Source organism: Podarcis cretensis (assembly GCF_951804945.1).
Source record: "Podarcis cretensis genome assembly, chromosome: 8".
Taxonomy (NCBI): domain Eukaryota; kingdom Metazoa; phylum Chordata; class Lepidosauria; order Squamata; family Lacertidae; genus Podarcis; species Podarcis cretensis.
Window position 1 is genome coordinate 83661157 of NC_137177.1, and position 16210 is coordinate 83677366.

At 49.4% G+C, this 16210-nt stretch overlaps 1 protein-coding gene and 1 long non-coding RNA gene across 3 annotated transcripts in view; one reads left to right on the top strand and one right to left on the bottom strand.

Moving 5' to 3' along the window:
• PLEKHM2 (pleckstrin homology and RUN domain containing M2) overlaps positions 1-16210 on the bottom strand; it is a 33402-nt gene that overhangs the window by 1491 nt on the left and 15701 nt on the right. For both annotated transcript variants that reach the window (XM_079986853.1, XM_079986852.1), the window contains 12 exons: positions 14883-15120; positions 11666-12433; positions 9973-10042; positions 9326-9416; positions 8880-8944; positions 7367-7455; positions 6443-6575; positions 5460-5650; positions 4958-5023; positions 4700-4859; positions 3745-3924; positions 1837-1953 (listed from right to left, as the gene is read on the bottom strand). In XM_079986853.1, coding sequence (XP_079842979.1) covers positions 1837-1953; positions 3745-3924; positions 4700-4859; positions 4958-5023; positions 5460-5650; positions 6443-6575; positions 7367-7455; positions 8880-8944; positions 9326-9416; positions 9973-10042; positions 11666-12433; positions 14883-15120 — 2168 coding nt within the window. The remainder of the gene's footprint in view (positions 1-1836; positions 1954-3744; positions 3925-4699; positions 4860-4957; positions 5024-5459; positions 5651-6442; positions 6576-7366; positions 7456-8879; positions 8945-9325; positions 9417-9972; positions 10043-11665; positions 12434-14882; positions 15121-16210) is intronic.
• On the top strand, positions 14-3236 carry LOC307222251. The gene is made up of 2 exons (XR_013841679.1): positions 14-1270; positions 2964-3236. It is a non-coding gene; the product is annotated as an uncharacterized lncRNA (long non-coding RNA).

The following is a 16210-nucleotide window of genomic DNA, read 5'->3' on the forward strand; positions in this document are numbered from 1 at the left end:
CAAAACAGAGAGGAAGGTTTGTGGCTTGCTAAGACCAAAAACAGGCAGTTGGGCGAGGATGAAGGGTGAACCCTGCCTGATTAAAGCCCCAGCAGCCAAACCACAGAGCCTGTGGCCACCTGGTCCACAGGATGCGACAGTAGCTGTTTCTTCATCACAGATAAGAGACTCAAATGGTATTGATGTATTGTATTTATTTCCCACTTTTTTCTCAGAAATCAAGCTGGCATACATAGTTTTTCCTTTTCCTTTTCCATAGAATTTCCTTTTTTGTAACTTGAAGCCATTGGTTTGGGTCCTCACCTCCAGAGCAGGAGAAAACAAGCTTGTTCCCTATTCCTTGTGACAGCCCTTGAGATATTTGAAGATTTCATTGATTTGCTTTCTAGAACATAGTATTTCTGTTTTTTTCTTTTGTTTGTGGTGGCACTTCAGGATTATTCTCAAAGGATCTCACCCTCAGCTTCTGCCTCCCGAAAACCCTCGAGACACTACAAAGACCCTTCAAAATCCCACTCTGCAACGGCAACATCCTGAAACACAGAGCAGGCTCTGGAGGAGGCTGATATGAGCCAGTGACTGCAGGTCCAAGGTGGGGAAATCCTAGGGGCTGGATTTCATCCCAATGCTTGATTTCATCTGATCAACAGTGCTGGGCTGCTCTGGACTCTCTGGGCCCAGCATTGGATATGGGAAAGGTATTTCATGCCTGTCACTTTACTAAAAGGTATTTACTAAAATGTATTTATTTCTATGCTAGTCATAGAAATATTTCTATGCTAGTCATTTTTGCTTCTTTTTATCTTTCCATTTTATTCCTTTATTATTTCCTTCAATACTCTTCTCTCTTTGCTCTCTTTTCTTTTCCCTTTTCTCTGCTTTCTTTGTGTTGTTGTTCTGCTCTGGTCTTTTGCAATTTTTGTGGTCCTCGACTCAGGATTAAGGAAGGGTTAACATGGATGGATGGATGGATGGATGAAGGGAAAGGAAGATCTCCCAGGGTGGGAAGATGGAAAAAGAAAGGTAAGCTCCCAAGTGAGAGCTAGAACAGTCCCCCCCTTTGTGTGCGACAAATTAAGATGTACCTGTGAAAGAGGACTTTTTCTTTCTCTGTTTTTGTTTAGATTTATTTGGTTTTTTATTGCAGTGCATTATGTCTGAATAAGCCATATTATATAAGAGGAAGGAGTGATGAATGCGCCCAGAGGTTCATAGTCCCTTGCTATACGTTGAATCAGAATGTGATGACAGCCTTATATCATCAGTACAGGTATTATCTGGATCTCTTTATTTGCAACTAGGAGAAAGAAAACTGCCTTGTAGGATATCTTTAAGAGAAGACATGGTTAAGGAATAAACCCTACTCAAATCTGGAGAGAGGAATCTCTAAGACTGGTTGGGTGGTGCCTTGTGCACCTCCTTCCAGCAACTCCTGAAGCCCCTGGGGCCAAATGTATTGCTTGCTCCACATCAGCGAGGCCGAGAGGGGGGTCTTGTCATCTGGGCATCCCAGAACATCCATGCACACTGTCTAGGCTTGCGCCCCAGGGAGGTCACTTCGGTGCTGCCAATGCAGCAGTTTGACCCCTGGAGGTGCACTCCATTGTCTCTTGAGACAGAAGGATGTCAGCAAAAGGCCCTTTTTACCTTTCACAGCAGCAGCAGCAGCAGCAGCAGCAGCACAAACACCCCTATGGTTTGATGGCAATGCCATGGTAGGAGCCAAGACATAGTGTGGGCTTCAAGTGTGCAGGAAAGGGAGGAGAGCAGCCAAAGCCTGGCTGCCTTTCAGAGGCCTGGGAGGAGAGAGGCCTGCCAACAGCCAGGCCAGCTTACCTGGTAGGTGCTTTTCCACACTGTGTCCAATGCCAGGAGGAACCTCTCCAGTTCTGCTATGCAGCTAAAATAGAGCACCCAGGAGGGCAGGTACTGCTTGCGGTCCTGGGCAAATTCCTAGGAAGGGAGAGAGGGTAAGATACACATCAGTTGAGGGGAAGGGCACCTGCTTGGTATGCAGAAGGACCCGGGTTCAATCTCCAATGTCAGCATCTCCAAGGAGGCTGGGAATAGGCTCCTCCTGTCTGAAAACCCTGAAGAGCTGGATAGCTTAGTCGGCTAGAGCATGGTGCTGGTAATTGCAAGGCTGCCCATAATGGACAGCTGCATATTCCTGCATCGCAGGAGGCTGGATTAGATGATCCTCAGGGTCCCTTCCAACTCTAAGCCTTTGGATACGTTGATCAGTAATTGACAATAATGAGCAAGACAGACTATGGGCCGTGTAGTGATCAGGTGGGATTGCTATGAGGAATTATAACAAATATAGAGTAAGTCATCTGTGTCAGCATTGCATTGCGTTGACTGGGTTTAAACTATTTTGATATGATTCTTGATCAATCCACACCTCTGCATCCCTGTTCCATTTCTCTTTCTTGACCAGTCACGTACACTGCCAGTTGCTTCGCCAGGCAGGCATCCTGGGTCATCAAAGACAGTGGGCAGTTTCTTTGATGTAGCTTTTCTGATATATCTTAGGGCCAGGAAACAGGTTTCACATAATGGTGATAATGATCCTTCTTATCATGTATATTGCTTGTTTCTCACCTCCCGGGGTTGCCAAATGCACTCCTTTGTAGTTTTGTAGTCTGTTTTATTTACACCATGCTTAATTAGTTTTGGTAGTTTAACTTTGTCCCCAGTGGTTTGTTGAAATGCTCAGAAGAAATCTGATTGGTTCTTACGAACACTCGGTAAACAGTTCTTTTGTGAATAAAATGACCTGGGCCGGAGGGTGGAGGGAGAGATTATTATATGCACCCCTCCCAGAGTCTTGCTGGTTCAAGCCTCTGTGTGTATTCTTATTAATCAGAGTATAATCCTTCTTTTACTTTGAGAACGCCTCAGGGCCGGACTTTGTATAAGGCAGCTTCCTATTTTCTTATTTAAATCGGCCCTTTATTCAGAACTATGCTGGCTTGGTCGTGGTACATAAAATGAAATATGGCAGGATCCCCAAGTACGCTATGCGGAGCTGCCTTTAGGCCCATCGGCAGACCAACTCTGCGTTAGGAAGGTGTCTGCAAATGAGTCACGAAGGTTGGCTTCATCAGTGGCCAGAGAAGGAATGACCGCTGGGAGGAGCACACAGAGAAGACCTGCCATGGTGCACCCACAGCAGCAAAATTTGTCCCACCTGCAATAAAACAGGTCTCCCCACATTGCTCTCTCCAGCCACAGCAGGCACAGCAGTCTCTCCAATGGTTTGACTTCACTCCCAAAGGTGTCTTCCGGGACAGACGGATGCCAATCATTATTCAGAACTTACTTTATTTATGCTTTAGGAGAAGGGTCATAGCTCAGATTGGGATGCAGAAGGTCGCACCTTCAGTCCTTGGCAGCACCTCCAGGTAGGCCTGGGAATGTCCCGTGCCCAGTGGCGTAGCGTGGGTTGTCAGCACCCGGGGCAAGGCAAGTAATTTGCGCCCCCTAACCCATGGATTTGCGCCCCCCTAACCCGTGGATTTGCGCCCCCTAACCCTAACCCCCAGATGTTGCGCCCGGTGCGGCCGGCCCCCCCTGCACCCCCCACGTTACGCCACTGCCCGTGCCCAAAACCCTGGACAGCTACTGCTGACAATACTGAGCTAGGTGGACTGATGGTAAGATCTGGTATAAGGTGTCTGTAGCCACTGCTGGCTGGACACACCCATGTGGCACATGCCCCCAGGTCGCCCAAATACTCACCAAGATACAGTATTCCCGGCCAGCCTCTGTGGAGACAGAGACCACATCCGCCAACTCAGCTGTGGCCAGCGAGCGAAAGAAGCTGGTCTGGCAGTCCTCGTGGCAGGTGAAGAGTTTCTGATCTGTCAGCACCAGGCAGCAAGGGACACAGGGGGCAGGAACCACACCCTGGGGGACCACCTGGAAGAAGGCAGAGATTTCCAAACATTTCATGTTGGTGACACATTTTTTAGACATGCATCCGTTCACAAAATAGCAAATCAGTTTTATTAGCAAATTAAACTAACCCCTTTCTAGCCCGGCAAGAGTTTGCACAACACACCTACACACTGCAGTTGACACACTAACAATGTTTAGAAAGCTCTGGCATATGGAGTGTGTTGGTTCTCCAGTTCTACTCAGGAGTTGACCCACTGAAGTTAATGGACATGGCTAACTTGCAGTCATTCATTTCAGCAGGTCTCCCCCTTTACTAGGGACGCAGGTGGCGCTATGGGTTAAACCACAGAGCCTAGGACTTGCCGATCAGAAGGCCGGCGGTTCGAATCCCTGCGACGGGGTGAGCTCTCGTTGCTCAGTCCCTGCTCCTGCCAACCTAGCAGTCTGAAAGCACGTCAAAGTGCAAGTAGATAAATAGGTACCACTGGTGGTTAGGTAAATGGCGTTTCCGTGCACTGCTCTGGTTCGCCAGAAGCGGCTTCGTCATGCTGGCCACATGACCCAGAAGCTGTACGCCAGCTCCCTCGGCCAATAAAGCAAGATGAGCGCCGCAACCCCAGAGTCGGCCAAGACTGGACCCAATGGTCAGGGGTCCCTTTACCTTTACCCCCTTTTACTGATGAGGGCCAAAAGCGGGTTTGTGGGGCCACAGAAGCCCAGGCTGCCTTGGACCCCTCATAAGCGGCAACCCCTGGGAGTCATACTGGTCTCATCTGGAAGCAGAGCTCTTTCTCACCCCTTTGGAGACTGCCTGGCACAGGTACTGCATCCAGTCAGCCATCTCCTCCTCGCTCTCAGCGCTCAGCTCTAGGGAGGGTCGGTCGGTCAGGATCACCTGGAAGGAGTGGGGGCGGTCCGTCCCGTTGGACCTCCGGCACCCTCCACACTGCTCCCCACTGCAAGGAGGGCCAGAGAGGGTTGCGAGTGAGTGGGGTGGGTGTGGGTGGGGAGGAGGGAAGATCTGGAAGACTCCTGCCTCGCGGGGCAAACTCACCCCATGGTCACGGAGAGAAGAAGGGTGACGTCCGCACGGTCCGGGTACTGGTACAAGATGCCGTTGCTGTGGAGGGAAAATGCAAGAGCCGATTTTGTCATGCTCTCCTGTCCTGTGTTCAGGACTCAAGCTGGGGAGCTCAATCACTCTGGCAAAGGGTGGCCACTCACAGCAGCTGCTGCATCAGCTGTTTAGCTTGGTGCTGATGCGAGTTGCAGGGCACAATGTCTGACGGGGGCGGGGGGGTCATTAGGAAGGCAAAGGGGGCTGCACATTGGAGGCACAAACAGCAAGGGAAGCAAGCCCATGGCGCTTGCTCTGAGCCTTTTTTTTTTAATAATATTTTTTATTAACCGGCCAATCAAATCAAATTAAATCATATCGCATAAATTCCGAATTACAAAGCCGAATTTTAAATTTTGTTGGGGGGACCCATATTTCAAGATCCGAAGCCTTTTGTGCTCCTGTCCTTGCTCACTCGGGAATCCTGTCTCTCTCTCACCTGAGCACCACGTAGCAGGTCTTCCAGTTCTCCTTGCCCAGGTAGTTGGTGCCTGCCTTGTAGCTCAGGACACCTTCCTTTGTGATGGGATGTTCGGTTAGCATGTAGTCCGAGGGGGCTGGCCCCAGAGTCTCATCCATGGGGTCTTCCCAGTGGATCAGGCCGTAGAAGCGGACCACCACATCCGAGATCTGAAGGAGACCCCGCCCCAACCCACAAGTAGGGTTAATAGCTTCATAGCACCGGGGGTGGGGAGGAGGAAGGAGCTTGTGATGAAGTCCCTCCAGGGCAGGTGCCTGAATGGCCCCTTGGTGGGGGGGGGGAGAGGGTCTGAAATGCTAGGGGGACCCCTGAACCAATCCTATTTGTGGGGAAGAAGGACAGCAGCAGCTAAGTATCCAGGTGGGAAAACTGGCAGAGACCAAGACAGTCTCCTTCTTCTTCCCTCACAGCTGAGGCAGGGAACCTTTTTGGCACATTCAACACCCCCAACCCACCCGTCAATGTCATTATGATGTCATGTGACCCCTGCCCACCAGGGTGTTCCTTGCAGGAAACAGGCTGGCAAAGCAGCAGACAGCAGGACTGAACTCTCTGTTCACCAGCTGATGAGTGGAGGATTGGCTCCTGTTCTCTGTTGGGGGAACACTCCTCATGGGGAACTCCCTGGTGAAGCAGAACCCAGCAGGACTGACCTGCCAACCAGCTGATGTCACCTGGTGATGTCAGCTGACTGACAGGTGGGTGTGGCTTTGGGAAAACAGCCCCCCCCCGCCGCCGCCTTATTGCATATCGAATTCTCTTAGACGCAGTGCAAAAGTGGAGCAGGCCTGCCGTTCTCATTCTGATCCCGAGGACCATCTGATCCTTCTGCAACATGCAGTCATGTTCTCATGTTCTCCCCTTGCTGAAAACAGGTCAGGGAGGCTTGCACTTAAACTGCCTGCAGTCGGCTGGAAAATGGCCCAGAGTGCCCTCCTCACCTCCCGCTTGGATTCCTGAGCCACAAACTTGGCCAGCGCCAGCTTCTCCATGGTGGCGTCCGTCAGGATGCTGGGATAGGGCGGCTCTCGGCATCCTTTGATCATGGCTGACTTGAGGCACACCAGGAAAAACCTGGGGGAGGGAGGGTGGAATACAGAGGGCAAAAGCGGGAGTCAGGGGGTGAGGATTCATTCCCAGAAATGGGGGATCAGGCCAGAAAACCAAAGCTGATATTATTAATTATTATTATTATTATTATTATTATTATTATTATTATTATTATTATTGTTATTATTATTTACATGCTGCCCATCTGAGTGGGTTTGCCACAGCCACTCTGGGCAGCTTCCAACAATTAAAACATTAAGCACAGGAAAACAACGAACATTAAAATCTCCCCTATATAGGGCTGCCTTCAGATGTTATTTCCTTGACATCTGGTGGGAGGGCGTTCCACAGGGCGGGCGCCACCACCGAGAAGGCCCTCTGCCTAGTTCCCTGTAACCTCACTTCTTGCAGGGAGGGAACTGCCAGAAGGCCCTCAGTTTCAGGGCTGAATGATGGAGGTGGAGACGCTCCTTCAGGTACAGAGGGCCGAGGCCATTTAGGGCTTTCAAAGTCAGCACCACCACTTTGAATTGTGCTCAGAAATGTACTGAAATCCTCCCCGTCCCCCCTTAATAGCATTTAGATGCTGTTAAAATACAGTCTTACTGCAGCCAGCAGACTCTTCTGAGGCCATCCCAGAAGCAAACTGATAAGGGAGGAGCCCTTAAAATGTGGGGCCAGTCCCTTTCTGCACCCCCAGCTGGCACACTGTTCTGCCTTGTGCAGGGCAAGAGCACCCAAGGCCACAAAGTGGGCAGCTGCCTCATGAAGATGCCAGGAAGGGAGCAGGCATGCCTGGCTGGCGCTTTACTCACTCGGTCAGGGTGACATCGGCCGTGTCCAGAAGGAACTGCTTCCTGCGGTTGGTGCAGACCAAGGTCACCGTCTGCTGGTCCAGGCCCACCTGCGCCAGAAGGAAGGTAGCCCAGGTCAGGGAAGGAGCCCCAGGACCAAGGAGAGCCCCTCAGCCTTTGAGCTGAGAAGCTGCTCAAAGGTGGGCTGCCCAACTGAATATTTACAAACAAACAGTAGACAGGTAAAAACACTGGCAGGACTACTGTAATAACCTGCAGTTTTATAAGAGTATGCACTTAAAGTAGATGAATAAATGATTAAGTTAATATGGAATATGCATTTCTGAAACAACAATGGGCATGATGGAGAACATCAACAACCAGGAAAGACAGACACAGCATTTTACAAGGACAGGAAGAAACATTATGGACAGAATAATTGTCACACACAGTAAGAACAAGGACATAGTTTGAGTGCCTCACTTGTAGTTTCATAAACCATTTAATGTGTCAATACGAATAGAAATTAATATTGCAGTTGTTGTATATGGGATTATTATCGTGACAGGAATGTAACTGAAATTAGTATCTGGAATGCAGATGTAAAGAAAATAGTTCAATCAATTCTAGCATGCAGGGGAACACCTAAATTACAGTGGTACCTCGAGTTAAGTACTTAATTCGTTCCGGAGGTCCGTACTTAACCTGAAACTGTTCTTAACCTGAAGAACCACTTTAGCTAATGGGGCCTCCTGCTGCCGCCGTGCCGCCAGAGCCCGATTTCTGTTCTCATCCTGAAGCAAAGTTCTTAACCTGAAGCACTATTTCTGGGTTAGCGGAGCCTGTAACCTGAAGCGTATGTAACCTAAAGCGTCTGTAACCCGAGGTACCACTGTGTATTTCAATTTGGTATTTGAATGATTGGTATTAGTAACTGTATTATAATTTGGCATTGTTATAATGAGGCTATTAATGGGTTGTAATTGAAAACTAATAAAAATATTATTAAAAAAAGTTAATTTGGAATATGCAGAAAATATATAAAATAAATTTGAAGAACCACAGAAAGAGTGGGAAGGAAGATGAGTTTCAAAATGTTAAAATGATTGTAAAATTACTGAAATGTATAAAATTGAAAACCATAAAAAATCAAAAAGTGGGCTGCTCAAAGGTGGGCACTGGCTTGGTGCGGCAGAGCCTGGCATGATGTCCTCTGTGGCCACAACTCTGCAATCTCCTTGGCTGCCAAGCAGCTTCAGCAGGTCCAGCTGCCCCTGCTGCGTTTACACAATGGTGTGTGTGTGTTTGTGTGTCCCCAAGCAGAAGCTGGCAGCTGACCTTGGCAGGTTTTATGCATTTGAAACCGCACTGGTAAAAGCCCCACATCTCTTTGGGAACAGCACCCTCGCCCTAGAATTCAGAGCAATGAAAACAAGAAGGCCTCTCCTCCCAGGTGTACCATGGCTGGATCCAGCTTCTGTCCCAAGAGGCGCCAGCACTGTCCCCCTGCCTCAGTCCCCCTTTCCCAACTCACTGAGATGTAGTCCAGCTCATTGTAGGAAACGGCTTCCTCCACCATGTAGGGCTTCTCAGCGGCTCCTGAGCCAAAGAAGGTGAGGGAGCAGGGAGGAGGGAGGGAGGGAGGGAGGGAGGGAGGGAGGGGAGAGAGAGAGAGAGAGAGAGAGAGAGAGAGAGAGAGAGAGAGAGAGCGCCAAGTCAGTCACATGATTTGGGAAAGTTGCAGCCCATCCACGAAGGTCTCTGGATCACCTGGCATAGCCTCTTGCAGCCCAGTGATCAGGCCCCAGGAGGTACTGTGATAAAGCAAAACAACTACAACAGAAGGCAGGGAGCTGGTCTGGAAGCCTCTCTCCCTGGACAGGCACCGGGGCAGTCACAGCAAACAGGGAGGCAGGCTTTGAACTGAGCGAGGCAACCTGCCGTTCCCCACCAAGATGAGGAAGGATCTTGGCAGGATACCTTTGCGGAGGAGGTAGACGTAGCAGTCTGTCAGCAGCACGTAGACGAGCTGGAGGTTGCCCTCCATGTGCCCAGAGCTCATGCGGATCATCTGCGTGGGGGGAAAAGAGAGAGGCGCCCTGTTAAGGCTTTGCCGAAGGGGCTCCGTGAAACGCACCCACTGGCCACAACTTTGCCACTGGGGCAACACTGCCCATGGAACACTGCTCTTTTGCTGCGAGGTGCGCTGGAGATCCTCCTTGCCAGTGGCATAGCGTGGGGGATGCAGGGGGGCCGGCCACACCGGGCGCAACATCTGGGGGTTAGGGTTAGGGGGCGCAAATCCACGGGTTAGGGGGCGCAAATCCATGGGTTAGGGGGGCGCAAATTACTTGCCTTGCCCCGGGTGCTGACAACCCACGCTACGCCACTGCTCCTTGCCCCTGATCTTGCCCCTGATCTCCTTTGCCCCTGGAACTGCTGGTGACTCTAGGACAGAAAAGAGTTCTTCCCCTCCAAAGCAGGCTTTGAGCTGGCTGGCATCAAGCCCCGCACACACACCTTCACTTTGCCTCTTAAGGACAGGAGAAACTGAGTAAGTGGAGGGGGGACATCCCAAAAGGAGTGGGGGAAAGGGAAGAGAAGGCGGCAACACCTCACAGACCTACCCGGAACAGCTGCTCCTCATTTTCCCGGAAGACATGGATCATCAGAAGCAACAAGTGGTTGTTGTCTACCCTGTGCAGAGAGAGAGAGAGAGAGAGAGAGAGAGAGAGAGAGAGAGAGAGATATGAATCTCGAAAAGCATGGAAGATTTAGACCTCCCCCTAATATCTCACGGCCAGCGGGAGAGGGGGAGATTTGGGCCGTATGAGGTCATTCCCACGCAGCAATTTAATATAGGACTATATTATCCAGCGATGCTTCCCTCACCCAATGGTCAATATTCTTCTTCAAAGTTGACCCTCTTGCATTTGGGCTGGAAGGAGCAACACCTCACCGTCACCCCAAGTCAAAAATGTAAGTGCTTGCATGCCACTAAGGACAGAAGTCTCCACAATGTTTGCTCAGAAGAAAGCCCCATTCAGGACAGGGCTCCTTCAAATTGAGTTAGAAGCTTCCTCCTTGCAGCTTCTCCCTCTCAGTACTGATGCAACTGCCCCTGGCTTAGTTCTTGTTCCCACAGAGGAGGAGGGGAGACTGTTTTCTTCACAATCCTTCCCCCCCCCCCCTAGTAATTATATAATACAATTTCATGATAAACAAAGTAAATAATGAGAGGAAGCCAGTAAAATTAAAGACGTTTTGCCTGGGTGGGGAAAAGGGGATGATTAACCGAGGAGCAGTTCAAAGGCAGTTTCTTGTCACTAAACAGGAAGGAATGAGAGGAAGATGTCGCACAGGGGAAGCTCCTAATCGAAGGCACAGCACAGTGGTACCTCGGGTTAAGAACTTAATTCGTTCTGGAGGTTGTTCTTAACCTGAAACTGTTCTTAATCTGAAGCACCACTTTAGCTAATGGGGCCTCCTGCTGCCACTGCACCGCTGCTGCGTGATTTCTGTTCTCATCCTGAAGCAAAGTACTATTTCTGGGTTAGCGGAGGTACTATTTCTGGGTTAGCGGAGTCTGTAGCCTGAAGCGAATGTAACCTGAGGTACCACAGTAGCTGGAAGCCTCAAATGAATTCTGCCAGCCCACCTTGGGCAACGCAGCACCTCAGCTGTGGCAAGACTACACAACGCAATGTTTTGTCAGCTACACCATCTGGATTCTTTGTCATCAGCAAGTGAATGCAGCCAACAAGAGATTCCAGGCGGAACGGCTCCACCGTGAGGTTAGCAGGCCGGAGTGACAATTTGCCAGACAGATAAAAAACGACTGAGAATTCCCTCCCCCGCCCCCCGGTCTTTTCTCCTTGTGTCAGGAGACCCAGCAGAAGGAGCCAGCCACCTTTTTGGGGGGTGGGATTTGATATCCCGCTTTATCACTACCCAAAGGAGTCTCAAAGCGGCTAACATTCTCCTTTCCCTTCCTCCCCCACAACAAACACTCTGTGAGGTGAGTGGGGCTGAGAGACTTCAGAGAAGTGTGACTAGCCCAAGGTCACCCAGCAGCTGCATGTGGAGGAGCGGGGAAGCGAACCCGGTTCACCAGATTACGAGTCTACTGCTCTTAACCACTACACCACATTTTGTCCTCAGCTAGAGAAACTCATACACCTTGTTTATAAGGGGAATAACTGTTTCCCCTTCCTATCCTACCCTGCCCTGGGTCAGAAAGGCTCCCACCTTCTTTCACCCTCTGTCGCGGGACTGGATTTCCTGACAGCTTTATTTGGTTCCCTCTGCGCAGCCACTTACCTGAACTCAGAGGGGTGAGCTGCCTCAGAGGGGCTCCCCTGGCCTTCTTCCACGCCAGAGTCCTCAGCGCTGCTCGGAGAGGGGCTGGCCCTGTCTCCCTTTAGCTTACCAAGGGCCTCCACACTGCCTGCCTCAACTACCTCCTCCTCCTGCTCCTGCTCCTGCAAGTCCGTTGCTATGCGTGGCCCAGCCGTCTCTTCTCCTCCTCCTCCTTCCTCCTCTTCTCTAGCAGCTTGAGGGCCACCAGGAACATGTGGCGGTTGACCATCCCCTGCAGCGTCATGGCGGCCACCACCTGCCGAAGCAGCGTTTGGACTCTCGACGGTAAAGCGGTAGAAATCCATGGGGGCCGAAACCCCCTCACTAACGCTGCCAGAGGGTGGCCCCTCCGAGGGGGCCTCCTCTGGCAAGACGGTCCGAAAGGACTGGTCCGGGGGCTCGAGGGAGCGGCTCCACCCACCGGCATCGTCCAGGGTGTCAATCACCCTGCTCAGAGATTGCCCCATCCTCTCCATGGAGGTGTCCTTCATCTCGGGGATGCACAGACCCAGCTGGGGAAGGGCGGGGCTCCTCTCGCTGCTGTCATCTGGGTTGGCCTCCAGGACAGATTCCTGCCGCCTGGCTCCGGTGCCCGACTTGTCCCCCTCGCCTGCCCCTTGAGTTCCAGCCTGGGCCGCAGAAACGTTGGGAGTGGTGCTGGAGTCCTCCTGTCTGACCTCTTCGGTCTTGACCTTTTTCTTCTTGCCTGTCTTCTTCTTTTTAGCTAATCTACAAAGAGATGGAGAAGTATTAGATAGATAGATCTAGATAGATAGATATAGATAGATAGATGATAGATAGATAGAGGATAGATAGATAGATAGATATCTAACACCGAGTAAATTGGCAAAAATGTATAACTCTAAATCAAATAAGTGTTGGAAATGTAAGGAGAAAGAAGGCTCTTTTTATCATGTGGTGGTCTTGAAGCTTCCTGGGAAATGATATATAATGAATTGAAAAAGATTATTAAAATAACGTTTGTAAAAAAAACAAACCCAGAAACTTTCCTTTTGGGAATTATAGGGACAGAACTACCCAAACTATACAAAAACTTATTCATGTATGCTACCATAGCGGCAAGAATGTTACTTGCCCAAAATTGGAAAGAAGCAGAAGTCCCAGCAAAAGAAGAATGGATACAAAAACTTATGGAATATGCAGGAATGGCGGAACTTACCGGGGAAAAATAAGAAATCAAGATAGCAAGCTTTTTATAAAAGAACGGAAATGGTTTATTGAATATTTACAGACAAATTGTAAACAGATAAGAACACTGGCAAGATTTTTGTAATCTGCAGTTTTAAAAGAGTATATTTTTAAAGTAGATGAATAAATGAGTAAAGATAATTTGGAAATGCAGAAGATATTAAAAATAAATTTAAGGAACCGCAGAAAGGGGGGAAGGAAGTCAAGTTTTGAAATGTTAAAATGACTGTAAAATTGAAATGCATGAACCTGAAAATCATAAATAAAATAAAATAAAATAAAATAAAATAAAATAAAATAAAATAAAATAAAATAAAATAAAATAAAATAAAATAAAATAAGAGATGGAGAAGTAGAAGCACCGTGAGGCATAAGGGCAATGTCAGGCCACGGGGGTGTTGGGGGGCAGCGACAGCCCTCCAGAGAACGCAGCCAGCGTGAATATTTGGTCCCATACCGAAGGACACCCCCCTAGGCTTATTAGGAATAGAAGCAGCTGGCTGGGGCTGATGGGAATTGAAGTCCAGCAACATCTGGAAGGCCACGGCTCCCCCAAACCTAAACTAGACTGTCACTTGCCTCTCCTGCCCCTGCTTACCTCCATCACAGCTCTGCCTCCTCTTTAAGGCAGGGGTGTGGAACCTGTGGCACTCTGGGTGTGGGACTCCAGCTCCTTCCATCTTCCCTGACCACAGGCGATGCTGGGCCTGGAGGGAGTTGGAGTCAAGCAACATCTGGAGGGCCACAGTTAGCCCAGCCATGAGTAAAATAGAGCAAGGTGCTGCCTCTTTCATCCAGGTAATTTATAATACTGTATGTTTTAAGGAGGGGACAATAGCTCAGCAGTGAAGCCTATCCACCTCGCTGGTATCTCTGACTGCAAACCTGCTGATTGTCAGGAGAGAGGACACTCAACTAGATGGAAGAATGGCCCAATTCAACAGGAATGCTGAAGAGGTACTCCCTTACTCCGACCTTTGACCCCTCAAGAAGCGAGGTTTTTTAGGATATACTCTCTTCCTCTGACTTGCTTCAACTGTTAATATGGTAAAGGTAAAAGGACCCCTGACCATTAGGTCTAGTTGTGGCTGACTCTGGGGTTGCGGCGCTCATCTCGCTTTATTGGCCGAGGGAGCCGGCGTACAGCTTCCGGGTCATGTGGCCAGCATGACTAAGCCGCTTCTGGCGAACCAGAGCAGCGCACGAAACGCCATTTACCTTCCGCCGGAGTGGTACCTATTTATCTACTTGCACTTTGACGTGCTTTCGAACTGCTAGGTTGGCAGGAGCAGGGACCAAGCAACGGGAGCTCACCCCGTCGCGGGGATTCGAACTGCCGACCTTTTGATCGGCAAGTCCTAGGCTCTGTGGTTTAACCCACAGCGCCACCCACTGAATTTTAAATTGCTGTAGCCTGCCCTGGAATGATGATGATGATGATGATGATGATGATGATGATGCTAGCCCAAAGATGGAAAGCACCAACAGTTCCGACCAAGGAAGAATGGCGAGCCAAACTGAAATGCTGAAATGGCAAAACTGACTGGGAGACTCAGGAATCAAGAAGATAATGACTTTAAAAAAGAATGGGGAAAATTTATTATTTACTTAGGAGACCATTGTAAACAAATAAAAATGTTAGCTGGACTTTAAAAATAACTTGCAAAGAAACGAAAAATGTGGACAATTTAGAGAAATGAAAACTGGAGAACCTAATGATATGTAGTTGTAGAAAAACCATTTTAAGCACCCATGCAGGGGAGGTGGGGAAGTCACGAGATTCAGAGAATCTCATATATGGATATGGCTCAAGTTTTTTCTCTTTATTATTTTGAATTTGTTTTTGTAAAAACCAATAAAAATATTTTTTAAAAAAAGATAAGGATAATGATAATTATGATAATAAGCAGTTTCATAGGATTCCAGCTGGCCAGGGAACCCTGGACTTTCTGGGGGGGCCCCCACTGACCTTATGACCTCCAGCTCCATGCAGTTCTCCGATTGGTCTGTGCCCTCCGTGGTTGTGAGGTCTGCCTTCTCTTGGGAGGCAGAGTGGACTGGGGTGGTCTCAATGGAGGACAACGCCTCCGCCTTCTCGTTGAAAGGGTTGTAGCGCTGCTGAGTTGGGCTCTTGGCCGACGCTCGGCAGTTGTTCACCTCGGAGGCTGTGGAGCGCGAGCAGCTGAGGGTGTCTGTTAGGTCTCCGTCTGAGCAAGAGGAGAAGAAAAAGCAACAAAGTGTGATTCAGCTCCCCCCTCCCTACGAGAAGGTCCTGAAGCAAGAAGCAAAGCCTGGGGAAAGAGTGGCCCATGAAGGACCCTCCAGCAAAGGGATGGTTTTTGGTGCCCCCTGCAGACCTCCTGAGACAACTCAGGGTCATTCAAAGTAAGCAGCCAGGAATCAGAGGAGGACTCGTCTACATCACAAGTGCTCATTGGTGTTGGTTTAAAACTAGTTTTGGAAACTTATCACAGATTGCGATACTTATCATCGTTCAGCCCGGACATTGAGATCCAGCACCGAGGCCCTTCTGGCGGTTCCCTCACTGCGAGAAGTGAGGTTACAGGGAACCAGACAGAGGGCCTTCTCGGTGGTGGCACCCGCCCTGTGGAACACCCTTCCTTCAGATGTGAAGGAAATAAGCAGCTATCCTATCTTTAAAAGACATCTGACGGCAGCCCTGTTTAGGGAAGTTTTTAATATTTAATGCTGTACTGTTTTTAACACTCGATTGGGAGCCGTTCAGAGTGGCTGAGGAAATTCAGCCAGATGGGCGGGGTATAAATAAATTGTTGTTGTTGTTGTTGTTGTTGTTGTTGTTGTTGTTATAATATCATGGCATTACAATCTGGCAAAGGCAGTGAAAAGTCTTATTCAGCACCCCGATGCTTTAACGCCTGTTTGGACAGAACTCACAGGTTTTCAAGCTTTATCAGTTATTTAAAGAACTACAGCATTGTAGTGCAGAAATGCCCCTGAGTGCTGAGCTGCCTTGGGATTGGACTTGGCTCCAAGCAAGGCGAGAGGAGCAGTCCCATTCAGCTGCTCTGTAAGCAAGCCAACATCAGCCATGAACAGGTGCCCCAAACCCTGAACACCGCAGGGTTGGTAGGCAGATTGCTCTTGGAAGAGAACGGAAAACGGGCAGGAGGAGCCTCAACTCAACGTTCTGAGCAATTTCTGCTGTCTTGTCCTCCCTGTCTCCCTTTCCAATCATAAGGACTAGAAGATCGCCTACAAACAAGACAGAGAGCAGCTTGTAATAGAGAGTCCTTGGTTTCCTTCTGCTGCAAAGCC